This window comes from Anopheles darlingi, chromosome 2 (assembly GCF_943734745.1).
Source record: "Anopheles darlingi chromosome 2, idAnoDarlMG_H_01, whole genome shotgun sequence".
In the NCBI taxonomy this organism is placed as follows: domain Eukaryota; kingdom Metazoa; phylum Arthropoda; class Insecta; order Diptera; family Culicidae; genus Anopheles; species Anopheles darlingi.
In genome coordinates, this window is record NC_064874.1 from 33,778,923 (window position 1) to 33,791,902 (window position 12,980).

General features: G+C 55.2%; 3 protein-coding genes across 5 annotated transcripts; 1 reads left to right on the forward strand and 2 right to left on the reverse strand.

The window, feature by feature from the left end:
• Nucleotides 1–654: 654 nt before the first annotated feature.
• LOC125949120 (Krueppel-like factor luna) lies at nt 655–6,515 on the reverse strand. 3 transcript variants are annotated; one of them, XM_049675847.1, is made up of 3 exons: nt 6,207–6,515; nt 4,214–4,752; nt 655–3,535 (listed from the first exon to the last, which is right to left on the reverse strand). In XM_049675847.1, exons 2-3 carry the CDS (start codon nt 4,478–4,480, stop codon nt 1,085–1,087), a joined length of 2,718 nt encoding a protein of 905 aa, XP_049531804.1. In that variant the 5' UTR covers nt 4,481–4,752; nt 6,207–6,515; the 3' UTR covers nt 655–1,084. The 3 variants fall into 3 exon arrangements, with proteins under 3 accessions (XP_049531804.1, XP_049531802.1, XP_049531801.1); XM_049675845.1 differs by having other exon boundaries at nt 4,914–6,515; XM_049675844.1 differs by having other exon boundaries at nt 4,214–6,515.
• A 197-nt stretch (nt 6,516–6,712) lies between these two features.
• LOC125949129 (uncharacterized protein C2orf42 homolog) lies at nt 6,713–8,932 on the forward strand. Its single transcript, XM_049675874.1, has one exon. It carries the CDS (start codon nt 6,771–6,773, stop codon nt 8,880–8,882), a length of 2,112 nt encoding a protein of 703 aa, XP_049531831.1. The 5' UTR covers nt 6,713–6,770; the 3' UTR covers nt 8,883–8,932.
• A 173-nt stretch (nt 8,933–9,105) lies between these two features.
• LOC125949114 (uncharacterized) lies at nt 9,106–12,961 on the reverse strand. The gene is made up of 3 exons (XM_049675826.1): nt 12,597–12,961; nt 11,624–12,476; nt 9,106–11,555 (listed from the first exon to the last, which is right to left on the reverse strand). Exons 1-3 carry the CDS (start codon nt 12,843–12,845, stop codon nt 9,286–9,288), a joined length of 3,372 nt encoding a protein of 1,123 aa, XP_049531783.1. The 5' UTR covers nt 12,846–12,961; the 3' UTR covers nt 9,106–9,285.
• Between the last annotated feature and the right edge of the window lie 19 nt (nt 12,962–12,980).

Below are 12,980 nucleotides of genomic sequence, written 5' to 3' on the forward strand. Positions count from 1 at the left end.
ACAAGCAACATTACATCCCAAACCAAACGGAAAGCAAACAGAACAGGACTGTAATGTAACTAGAACACAGTAAATCAAGCGCAAATCATTTTGGTAGCAGCGGAAATAAAGCATCTCATTCACTGAAGGTACAAACCGATCGAGCGTTTAGTGTTTTCATTTCATCTCCGCAACGCAGTAACCTTCCGGGAGGGAGACGCGCCCGGCAGCGGCGATGGTCCCGGTTCCGTTTTTGTTATCCGAAAACCGGCGCACGATCGTCGTGTCCTTTCCTGTTTTTCTCCCCCTCTTTGCTGCGAAGCGCCATCTGTGTCTACCTACTCGTCTCCTCCTCGTCGCTTCTCTACCCATACAAACACCTACGCACACATACATACAAACCTCTACGCACACATACATGCAAACATTTTCATGGCGACGTGATGCCACCGTTAACGGGAATGAACATGATTCAGCGACCACCGTACCGGTCTGCAAAATTCGTCTTTCTCGGAAACTAGGCTCTTTTCGGATGATTGGCCATACTCCTTCCTTCGGGGAAAAGGGTGTAGAGGGCAGTGTACATAAAAAACAAATAAAAGAAACGCACAACATACTAGGAACCGGTTCCAAATGCGAGTCATTTGTCTGTTTTTGGTTTTGTTAAAAAAAATATCCGACTGTATATATAAGTATATTCTTGCTTGTATAAACGTTCAACAATTATGCTACAAAACAAACAAATAAAAACGAAAAAAGGAAATGTTATCATACGGCGAGCGGGCGAGCGAGGAAGCGGCCCGCGTGGCTCGGACACCTCCCCTAGCCTAGGAGCAGCCACCCCTCTCGTTGTTCTCGTTTTGATTCATGCTGCTCACCCTACACACCCCCTACAGCTCCTCTCTTCTTTCCCTTATTCTAGTCGCCTGTTCCGGCGGCAGAAGGAAAAGATGGATAAGAACCTAAAACAAAGAGAGAGAGAGGAAGAGGGGGACGATCGCGTTAAGGGTACGGGGTGTAAAATTCGTATTATCCTGTCGCGTTCTAACGGGTACGCCCACAGGCGCGTTCTGCTGCCCTACGTCGGCGGAAGCCTGGAGTATCGCTATTGCTTCCTCGCAAACTTTGCCTTCGATTCGTCCGCAACCCACGACTGCTTGTGCACATTGTAGAGATGGCCGAGCAGCTGGAACCGCCGGGGAAACCGCTTATCACACTGATCGCACGGGAACGGCCGCTCGCCAGTGTGTGTCCGCATGTGCTCACCGTACGCGAACTGGCTGCGGAACTGGCGGGCGCAGATTTCGCAGCTAATCGTCGTTTTAGGCCGCTCGCGTGTCCTACCCCTCGATCGTACCCGATCCTGGTGCGCATCCAGCAAATGCTCACGCAACTGTTGCAGATTTCCCTGATCGGCCCCGCAGATGTAGCACGCGTACGATCGACGCTCGAGCATATCGATCTCATCCTCGTTCGTACCATGGCCACCGCCACCACCACCACTACCACCGGTATTACCACCCATCAGCAGTTGCGCATCAACAGCAGCACCACCGGCCATATGTAGGGCCGGATGATGATGGGCGGCGTTCTGGAAGTTGCCACCAGCCAATCGTCGCATTAACGAAGAATCATCATCATCCACGAACGATCCTCCGCCATTACTCAACGTAGAACCGTGATCTTGGAGGAGCTTTGCCTGCAGCACACCCGCCAACGATGTGACCGTATTGGTGGTGCCTGCCGTGGCTGTGGTAGAAGAGGTGCAGGTGGTAGCACCAGCCGTAGTGGTGGTGGTGGTCCTTGCCACGGAACCAGCGGCCATTTCCATCATGTGCGTGCGCATGTGTAGCACGAGCTTATTCCGGCCAGCAAACGTACGACCGCACAGCAAACAGGGATACTCCATCCGGCGCCGTTTACCGCTGGTCCGTGAATCCGTCGTCGATGATTCGGTGCTACGCCGTCGAACGACACTCGGTAACCGGTAATCCTGTGGCGCCTCATCGGACAACTCATCCGAATCCTCGCTAGACGATTCACCACCAGCACCACCGTGCAATGGTTGGTTCTGGTGCTGCTGTTGCTGCTGCTGCTGTTGTTGCTGCTGCTGGCGAGCCCTTAGCTCATGGAACATGGCATACAGTAGTAACTCCCGCTGATCATCGGTAGCCGGTGGTTCACACTCGGAATCATCCGAATCGTCGTTACGCAGGAATAGACTCCGGACGTACGATACTTCCGGTTTTTCGTCGGTCATTCTCTCATCCTCCTCTTCCTCCAGCGTGGCTTGTGCGCTCAGAGCCGATCGGTGCTGCAACAGAATGGAGCGCAGCTGCGAGGCAAGCGGTGTCTCGGTCGGTGCCGTCGTCATCTCCGAAGACCCCCGGTGGTGGTGATGATGCTGATGCTGAGGCGAGGGCAGTGCTGCCGGCGGAGATGGTGTACTGGCAGTCGTTGCCGTTGGTTCACTTTTCGTGCGTGGCAACAACAACGGTTGCTGCTGCTGCTGCTGCTCAAGCGATGGTCCAGGTATGGCGGATCCACTTCCGGCTGCTGATGACGATCCATCCAGCAGCATACGTTTCAGGAGCGAAGAAGAGGAACATGACGTGGTGGGAAGCGGTGAACCGGTGTGCATCGTCGTCGTACTGTTGCCACCACTTGACCCCGTTGTTATCGGTGTACCCGCACCGGAAGCTTTCGGTGGCGAGGATCGTGCCAGGGTTGGCGGTGACGATCCTTGCTGCAGTAACATCTGCTGCAGTAACGAAGGTTTAATGTCTTCGGGTTCCTCCTCAGCACCCGTACCTCCACCACTGGTACCAGTGCCAGTACGGCATGGCGATGCTTTCGTCGGAAGTGGCAACAAACCCGGTGGTCCCGGATGCACCGATGCAGTCGGGGCTGGTACTGCTGGTGGTGGTCCCGGTGGAGTCTGGCGGGCAGGAGATTCCAGCTCCGAGTTGTTGGGCGATGATCGATGGCTCGCAACCGTCGAGGGATCCCGCGTTTGCAGCAATATGCTGCGCAGAATCGACGAAGATGACTCGGCGGGGGACACGGCGGGTGGTGGTGCTTCCTGGCTTCCCCCCGGTTCCTGCTGGTCCAACGGGTGTGGTGGTGGAGGAGTGGTACCGGGTGTACCGCCGGGCACCGGCTGTGGTTCATGTTTGATCCAAATCTTCGGTGAACTCCTGTTGCTGTTGCCGTTATTTTGGTTGGCCGCAGTCGCAGAGGGATCTGGAACCGGTACCGATGAGGGAGAGGCCGCGGGCCGATGTGGGCGTTGTTGTGGTTGTTGTTCACGACCCTGCTCCTCCTCCTCCTCCTCCTCCATCGTCGTTTCGCTCGCGTACCGCACCGCAACCTTGTCGATTGTGGCCGCAGTGTGGCCGCCACAACGCACCTTGTCCGGTGCCGCGTGACCTCGCAACCTTTCCGCCCGCAGTATCTGATCGTTGAGCAGGCATCGCCTCCGGTACTGATAAAACTTGTCGAGCGTTTCGACACACTTTTCGCAGACCTTCGCCGGGTAGTCCTGCTCCAAGGTTAACTGAAATGGGAACGGGAACCACCGCCGCCGCCGACCGACCGACCGACAGACCGCAGATCAGTCCCACGAAGAGAGAGAGAGAGAGAAAGGGAGAGAGAGAGAGAAATACAAAGTGTCAGTTACTAAACGTAGTCTCCTCGGATGGGGATTCTCGATGGAGGTCACCAACGCCGTTGCCACCGCTACCGTCGTCACCGCCTTGTACGATGCATGTATGGAGGTTGTTTGTGCGAGAGATAGAGTGTGTGAGAGAGAGTGAGAGAGCGCGAGACAGAGAGAAAGAGAGACGGCGATGGTAACGGGCGGTGGTGGCGTCAGCGCGTCGTCACAAAGAGAATGCTCGTGCCTCGCGCGTCGTCTGCTACTCCTCGCGACGGTGGCCTCGACGAGAATCGAATGCGAGCCGCAGCAGCAGCAGCAGCACACGCTCACGCGCGCGCACCACTGTTCACCCTCGTCCTTGGACGGGCCAGTCACACGTTGGCGCCGTTTAGCGCGGGGCACGGTCCGCCTCTGTCCGCCAGTGCGGCGCGGAGGGGGGAGTGAGGAAAGAGGAGGAGAAGAAGGAGGGTGGCGGCCCGGTGAACGACTGAGCGAAGGCTGAGCCCTGAGCGAGGCGAGGCGAGGCACACCAAGGACGCGTCAGCGCCCGCGCGTTGATCGTTGTGGCGCGCTCACCTGAATCGAGGTGCACTCCAAGATCATCTCGATGATCTGCTCCCGCCGATCGGCGGCAGCGTCCGCACCGTTGTGATGATGATGATGCGGATGTGGATGCGGATGATGGGCAGGTGGAGAGGGATGGCCACGTCGGGGATGCGTGGCGTCGTGGTCGTTGTCGCCGTCCGGAAACAGACTGCAGTTCAACTCTTCACCGGAAAGGCACAACCGGCAGCACCGATCCAACCGATTCACTACCAACACTTCTTCTTCTTCTTGCGTCATTGTCCTTCCTGCTCTCACTCATTGCGTCCTCCCTTCCCGCCCGGCCGGTGTGGCATCCACCCGCCCGAGGACGACACTTTCTTCCGTTGTCGTCGTCGAGCGTCGACCGTCACCGGCTTTGCCTGCTTCCCCACTCCGGACACCTTCCCCTACACCGGGGGATTCGCACACTCACTCGCGATCGGAGATCGATCACCTTAGCTCGGTGTGGCTCGATGGGGTTCGATTGGACTTTCACTTCGCGCCGGAATCGACCTCGGCACACATACACACTGCACAAACGTTAAAGAAAGAGAGAGAGAGAGGGGGAGAGAGTGAGCGGGGCCGGTCACAGCACGAGGTTCAAAGCCAATCCCTCAGCCAACTCGATGATCGAGGTTGTTGCGTGTTACTTCTGTTGCTGCTGCTGCTGCTATTTGCTGCTGGTACGTACAAAGTCGCGAACCGTTGCTTTGGCCAAGAAGCCAAGTAGTAGCAGTACTACGCATTAGCGCACAGAGCGCTGCTCCTCCTAACGCCCCGCTGCTCAGGGCCACCAGGCGCGCAAACGAACGAGCGAACGGGCTTGGGTGGCCTCGACCGGGGCACGACGAATGGGGAGACTCCGCGAGGACGGCGATGCGCGCGATTGTTGTGTTTAGCTGTTTGGCCTACTACTACGCGTCTCATAAAGCACATAAACGGACACACACCGCACAACGTCGACGCACACCAGTAGAACAATCTCAATGGCAACCGTCGTCGAATAACAAGAACGGAAGGAAGGGCTCCTTCGATAACGCGCGCCGAGAGCGCCGACGTTGATGATGTTCTGGCGGTAAGGCGGCGAAATGCGAATCGCGACACTGCACTCCCTCTGCCCTCTGACCAGCGCCCTCCGGGTGTCGTTGATTCCACACACTGTGCGTTAGCGAGGTGGATAAGGGTATGATGCTGATGATGGGCCGCCCCACCGTGTACCGAGTGACACCGTGTGTTCCGTCGTCGTCGTCGACGTCGTCGTGGTCGTCGTACGAGCCAAGAAGGCCTTGCCTCGTTGCCGTTGTTGTTGCTGCTACTGCCGCTGCCGCTGCCGCTGCTGTTCGTGACCTCCCTCGTTCGCTTCTATCGCTGCTGGCTGCTGGCTGACTGCGTTTGCAAAGTGTCGTATTGTGAGTTCACTTTTTCGCACACGTGCGCCGACCTCGACACCGGACCCGCGACTCCCTACCGCCACCCGCCGCCAATGTGTGTGCGTATGTGCGCGAGTGTGTGCAATCACACGGGGAGCACGTCGTCGTCGTCGTCGTCGTCGTCGTTGAGCCGCCTTTCATTCGGTTTGGTGGAGCTGCTGCTGCCGATGGTGATGATGAGGGCGAGGAAGGCGGGCAGCAAATGCTAGTACACGGCGATGGTGCACATTCCTCACGCGTGCATACTCGTGCGTCGTCTCTTCTCGGTGCTCGCCGCGGGTCAATAACAAATAAATGTCAAATTTATTCACCAACACCGCCGCCCCGAGCCACCCCCCACATACTCGAGAGAGCACTACGTCACCACACGATGATGGACCAAACGGCGGCCCTTTCTGCTGGAACAGTACTCTACGTTACGCGTAACTGTTGAGACCCTCCTTCTTCCCCGTTCCCGGCGCTGGCGCTTGGCAACTTCCTGTCCTCTGCCTTCAACTGTCCTATAAACAAAGGTTGCGCGGTGACGACCCACCCCCCACGACTCACTGACTCACAATCGCCACCACTCTCTCCCGCAGGAACACGACCACTCCTGCGCTAATCCTTCCGAAACGTGTCAATTTGCGGCGCGGAATTCGCGGATCACTAGATTTGCTGCTGCTGCTGCTGCTGCTGCTGGGGGACACCGACGGTGACTATTATCCCGTGTGCCCGTTCCGCGTAGTAGTCGTAGTAGGCCTCGGTAGTAGATGCAGGTTTTCATCGCTCATTTCGCACCTCGCGCCACACACTCTCTCGCTGGTAGACCTCCGATCGGTTCGTTGACCTCTTCTCTCCTACTCCTCTCTATACGGGGACGACGTCAACAACGGCGCGGGCTTTCACTCGAACCCGCAGCGCACACCGCGGCTAGTGGCGGCCTCACAGGTCGTTATGCAGTCTTTCTGTTGACGTTTCGTGGCTACGTTCTATAGTCGCCGTCCCCTGTATACCTCCGCTTTACGACCTAACAAACGTCAAAACAGTGGACCGTAAACAAAAAAAAAATCCGGTGATCCGGTGATCCGGTGATCCTGTGATGATCCTGCGACTCCTGGTGCAGTAAAATTCTATCCGGCATGTCCTTTCTGCTTGGCTCTCGTTCCAGCTACCGAGGGCTTCGTAAATGCCCCAAATGTGGCCAACACAATGGTAATCGGGCGATGAAATGTAAAAACCGATCCTGCGACCAGGTGCTCCGGGTAGACGATGGCCACGGAAAACGAGCTGAAGGAGGAAAACACGCTTCCGAAGCGGTGCAGGCCTTTGCGGTTCGCTTAGTTCACCCGGCAGCTGATTCACCCCTCTACAGCGTATCCCTAAACCCGGAGAACCGCTTTTTCGTCGAATCAGTGAGCGATCCCGACGGCCGCGTGTTGTTACGCTCCCTGGGCAACTCTTCAATTCCAACAACCCTCTCGGAATCGGTACGACAGCTTATTCTAGACTGTAAAACTGTCGCAGAACCACTAACAATCGACAGAAATGCGCTAGATACACTGGCTGCAACGAGTGTGGACAGACAATCGATCTGGGATAGACAAACTCAGTGCAGTCCAGCGGCACTTGTCCAACGGCTTTCCGGTGATCTGTTTGTCGTAGGACATCCTTACCTGACCGCTGACTGTGGTAGCCTATGGCATGTCAAGGCCACTAGGAAAAATCAAAAATACTCTGAACTTGCCTGTGATTTCTGCACGACGGTGCTACCAGATACAAAGAGGGAACAGGCGTCCTGTTGGCATGTACTGGCGACTGTGGCGGCACTGCTAAGTGCACCGCATAAGTATACCGACCGCCACTGGGGAACCTTGTTGCGCGAGTACGCCAACAATCGGGTCTCCGAAGGGGGGTCCGCCATCCCCGATGATACCATGAATCCGATACTGTCGATTGAGTTCCCGCTTGACTCAGCCCAGCCCCAGGCACCGACCGAATGCATAGCGATCGCGGCTGACTCCAACGTAGAGCTGATCGATTTCCACGATAGTCTGGTGGCCACATCCTCTCTGACTCCGACCTTCGAGGCATTCCACGATGACGGCTGTGACGGGGGTGGATTGATTATGCCCGATCTGCTCGACTCCGGGGAATCCATCTACGAGCTAGCGATCAGCGATGATCCTATCCCACCGACTTCGATGGAAAATGACTGCAGTTCCGATGTGTTTGCTACCTCCATCGAAGAATCCGATCTGGCGCTGATCCAGGACTGTCAGATTGAGCTGATGGATCAGTTCGATCTAACCGATCGCATCGATTTCTGTCCTTCCGATATCGAGTGCGACGAAAGCTTGCTACTGGCCGTTCCATCGAATGTGATCGAATCGCCTTCCGACGATTCCTGCTGTACCACGGCAGCAGATCTGCTACATGAAGACGTCGGTAAGCGCACGAAGGGAAAGAAACCTCCGCTCGTAGAAATTACGACCAAAAAGTCGGCGCTCCGTCAGATGAGCCGCTTGCCGAGGGATAAGCTAACCCGCGGAAGCTACAGTCTGCGCAAGCTCATGAAGACTCTCGAATCGAACGGTATACTGTTCAATCGTATACCCAGGACCAGTACGACGACGGTGTCGCCGGTGGTACCACCATACGAGGCATCGTTGTGCAATTTATCGTTCATCTGCTGGCTGGAGGCGGTAATCGAACAGCTCAACTCCGTCATCGAGTACAGCTCGGATGGACGACCCGGTCCGCAGACGTTTCGCATTCAGGAAGATTTCTTCCGCTGTCTTCGGGCCCGCTTTTCCATTGGTCATCATTTACGGCAACCGGATGAGATACAGAAGCAACCGCAAGACCAAAAACCGGCATCACAGCTCTTCAAATTCGCACATCACAACAGCCTTCTGCATGTGTTTCGCACCGAACGCATAGCGCTGTGCTTCGAGAAACACTTTACCCGCTCTTCCAGCGGCCAGTTTACAGCGATCGAGATCGAGGATCCTCAAGGGATGGCAGGTGGAGCTCCCACAGTTGTCACGGGCCGTCCGATACGGCCGCAACTGTACAGTACGTTTATTAAGCTGGGGCGCTACAAACATGAGGCCGACCAGGAGCGAGTTTATCATCTCGAATTAGAGTGGATCGGTGGCCTTCTGCCACGCAGTGGTTTCGGTGAGCTGCGAATCACCTTTGAGTTCGGACATCGGGCCCATGGCCGTTACGTGCCTCCGCCAACATCCTAATTACTTTTCTTTCTTTTCAATTCAATTCGCTTTAGCTCTAGTTCGTTATACGATGAGTGATACATATTTATTGTTTATCCGTTCTTATCAGTTGATTGTTAAAGCTATGCTGCATAAAATTTGTCAAAAAATGAAACAAAAACAATGCCAATCTAAACTGACCAATAAAAATAGAAACGAGAAAGGAGACTGCAACGTGGTGGGCGGCACAAGCTCCGTTTTTCCCCGAGAAAAAAAAGTTAACAGAAAACTCTAAATTCCCTCTGAACGTGTCTAGCCAGCAGCAGCAGTGAATGCGCGGAATGTCGTCATTAAGAAACAGTGCTTCAAACCACACGAGTTCCCTCTGGTTGAACACAACAGGTCGGTACGATCAGATCCTCTCAGCGCGGGTGAGGACATTTTAGAGTTGGTCCGCGTTTGGCTGTACCCGGTAGAGGATCGTTTCGGTGAGGAGCCGTCGCCAATCGTCACGATACGCGGACCGGTTGGCCGCCCGGTATAGCTTACACTTGGCCGCGCCATTAATGTCGGCGTACAGGAAATAGTAGGTGGAGGCCACAAGCAACTCCTGGTTGTAGTTGCGCAGCGACCACTCGAACACGTTCAGCACGCAATCATCGTTTAGCAGCGTCTTGACGATGTTCAGCACAGACCGCTCGACGGTCGGTAGTAGATACTTTTGCGCCAGACTGAGCGCATCGAGGCTCGCCTCGATCCGTTTCGGTGGCGGTGCCATTCCGGTCAGCTTGTTAACCGTCTGCAGCCGGATCAGATAGAAAAAGTAGCGCAATCCATCGGCACTGATCGATTCCTGTAGTTGGACCTCGTTGCTTTGCGATTCGATAAAGTGATTCCCGTCGAACATTCGACGGAACACCTCACTGCCCTCGATCAGCAGCGCCTTACTGACGAGTACCGTTTCCTGGGGTGCTTGCGGTGCACTACGCACCTTGAACGCTACGCGGTCGGTAGGACTGCAGGCAGCCGACTCATCGCAGATCGTCAGCGTGTTATCGAACTCTTGCGCTTCTAGCTTTTCGCTCGGTGTGCCCGTATCTTCCTCCTCCCCGTAGATGCTTAGATTCTGGGCCATCCGTGTGATGCCCGAGCAAGCGATACTACTTAGGCGTGGCCGATCTGTCGATACCTCGTCAAGAATGAAGTCCATCACGGTCTGCAGCACTTGCATCTCGAACAGTAACTTATGTAGCAGACGCGTATCGCGTACCACAAACAGCACGATGATCGAGACACGCAGCTTCAGATCACACTCGCCAGTCCGTAGGATATGTGCGATCTCACCCTGACCGTACCCCGTTTCACCGACCGACCCGAACAGTGTCATTAGATCGTTGCACGCCGTTCGCATCTCATCGCAACTCCAGCAACGTGCACCGTGGGCCGGATACGGTGCCGTCATTTCGTGCAATCGAAAGACAAAGTCCTGCTTCAACAGCGGCAGAAAGTGATTCACGTGCTTTAGAATGTTGGCCAGCGTCTGGAAGGCACGGCCCCGGGGTTTCTTTGCTTGTTTACAAATCTTAAGCAGCGTCTCGAGTGTGTCCGCCTGCACAAACTCGACGGCTGGAAATGTTTTCGAGACGGACCAGAGCAGCGTAAGCGTTGGTTGCATCGGGAACTGTTCGAACGTTTTCGCCGTGGCAATGTCGAGCTCAATTTTAAACATTTCACTCTCATCAAAGCAATCGGCGTCGTTGGCTGTGGTAGCGTTGCTACGGGACGATGGTTTGATGGTGGAGCTCGTGCGGCAACACTCCTCATCCGGCAGCAGCGCACTGTCACGCTCATCGGCCGTATCGAGCCACTTGGCGTTCGAACTGTCCTCTATCAGGTACGCGACGATATCGAAATCGTTCGTATCTTCTCCTGCCGGTTCTGATTTGTCTTCCTCGGCTGCCACTTCGTCCTGTCCATCAGCAGCATTATCGTCGTCCGCCGGCTTGGCTAGCCGTGATGACGATGAGGCAGCACCATCCGTTGGTTCCTCTCGCTCCTCCGAATCGTCCTGCTCGTGATCACTGCAAACCGGTGAGTAGATCTCCGTGTCATCATCCCCGAATGCTTCGTCTTCGGGTACACGCGGTGGACTGCAGGATCCGATACTGGTCGAGGGACTTCGAACTGTTCCGTTGGCGTAGCTGGTGCTTGCGTAACCACTACTGCCACTATCGGGCGATTCTGGAGCCGAACAGTACGGATCGAGCTTCGACTGTTTGGCCGCCCGATGTTGATGATAACTGCCGTTGCCCGATTTGTAGTGAAACAGCAAATCACTCCTCCGCAGCCTTCCCGATTTGGCGCAGCTAGTGCGCCGTTTCGAGAATAAGCTCGTGGGCGTGGCTGCCTGACCGGCAGCCGCTTCCTCATCGTGGCGTATGTGGCTCACCTCCTGATCGGCAATGATACCGTTGAGGATGCGCACCAGAAAGCTGACCAGCCCGTGATTGAGCAGTATCTCGTTGCTTAAGCTATCGAACCGATACTGGTAGAGGGCATAGAGGATCATCGACTGTTCCCGTTTTTCGTGTGACTGTTTTGCGATCTTCATAAATGCCTGAAGAGCGCCACTACGCCGTATGTGGCCCCGGTTGCAGGCTTCCTTTGTCAGCAGGCACATCATATTGATGCAGTATCGCTTCTCGGATTCATCTACAAATATTAATCAATTCATCAGTAATTGTTACAAGGCCAGGTCGAACCCGGTCCACGGTACTTACCTAAGCTGGCATACATAATCAGATCGGCTGCCATCTTTATCACTCCGCAGGCCGTAAGCCGATCGATCGCATCCGGATTGGCAGCCAGATTCGAGACGAGCTTCAGGGCGAGGGACCGAAATGGGCTAGTCTCGCCGCACAGGTACACCAGGCATTTCAATCCCGTGCCCGTTTCACCGTAAATTTCTTCCACCACCTGCGGCAACACGGTGGTCGTGATCATCTGCAGTGATTTGAGTGCACTCTCAAACAGCTTCACCGTTTCCTCCGTCTCGGGCAGCTTAAAATCCTGTCGATCCTTCCAGCGATAATTCTGGATCACCTGGTAGCCCACAATGTCACACAGTTGGCTGTGTTCCATGTTGCGTACGATGTTGTTGAACTTTTCCTTCGTTACCATTCGATCCGGAGCATGCCAGTGTTTCAGTACGACCTTCTCCCCATCGTTTCCATCGTTCGACATGTCTCCGGGGCCGCCAGGTTGTGTAGCTCCATCCACAACCGGGCCAGCGACACCGTTGGCATCGCTATCGACCTGAGCGTACCGTACAAGCAACTGTACTATCTTGGCAATGCATCCCTGCTCCAGGAGTGCCTGGCGGATCGGTTTTTCGCGCCACAGCTGCCGAATGGCACGGATCACCATGATCAGTACGGCAGTATTTTCCGACTCGTTGAGAATCGAGCTGAGCGCGTACGCCGTCGTCGTGCCGTTGTCCCGGGCAATTTCGTGGCTAATCGGTTCATGCTGGGCCAGATTGCCCAGCAATCGGCAGCCCCGGCACTGAATGCTGGCATTGGGAATGTTGGAAATGATCGAGATCAACGGATTCAGGATACCACAATCGAACGCCTAAAAAAAAGAAGTAAAGAAATGAACCCAGTACGGATGTAAACAGGCGAGGTTGGGAAAAAAATCCCAACACCCCCCAAAACCCAACCACTTCTGGCCACATTTTTTATGCTTACGCACCTGTTTGCAGCACTCCTTCCGGGTGCAGCAGTTGCCTAGAATGCTGAGGACCACCTCGATGACCTTTTCGTACGGTTTGCTCAACAACCGGACCAACACCTGGATGCCATCGTGTGACGAAAGCAGGCGTATCCCCCCCTCACTGTTCACGTAGTGCGTGCGGATTGCGACCAAATTACGGTAGATTCCATTCTTGTCGCTCGCCTTAGCTATGCCCTTTAGCAAGGCCACGAGTTTGCCTTCGTCCATAGCGCCCGTAAACAGCGTTTCACAGGTGGAAACATGCAAAATTCACGATTTTTTACGCACTTTTTACCTCCGACTTTTTCGCGAAACGTCAAACCTGCCACCCTAGCACGGGCACCCACCACTCGGTACAAAAAC

Coding starts and splice junctions, on each gene's coding strand:
- LOC125949129 (XM_049675874.1), top strand. CDS start 6,771: ATGTCCTTTCTGCTTGGCTCTCGTTCCAGCTACCGAGGGCTTCGTAAA.
- LOC125949120 (XM_049675847.1), bottom strand. CDS start 4,480: ATGACGCAAGAAGAAGAAGAAGTGTTGGTAGTGAATCGGTTGGATCGG. Junction 3,536..4,213: donor TGGAGTGCACCTCGATTCAG/GTGAGCGCGCCA, acceptor TTCCCATTTCAG/TTAACCTTGGAGCAGGACTA.
- LOC125949114 (XM_049675826.1), bottom strand. CDS start 12,845: ATGGACGAAGGCAAACTCGTGGCCTTGCTAAAGGGCATAGCTAAGGCG. Junction 12,477..12,596: donor GGAAGGAGTGCTGCAAACAG/GTGCGTAAGCAT, acceptor TCTTTTTTTTAG/GCGTTCGATTGTGGTATCCT. Junction 11,556..11,623: donor GATTATGTATGCCAGCTTAG/GTAAGTACCGTG, acceptor TAATATTTGTAG/ATGAATCCGAGAAGCGATAC.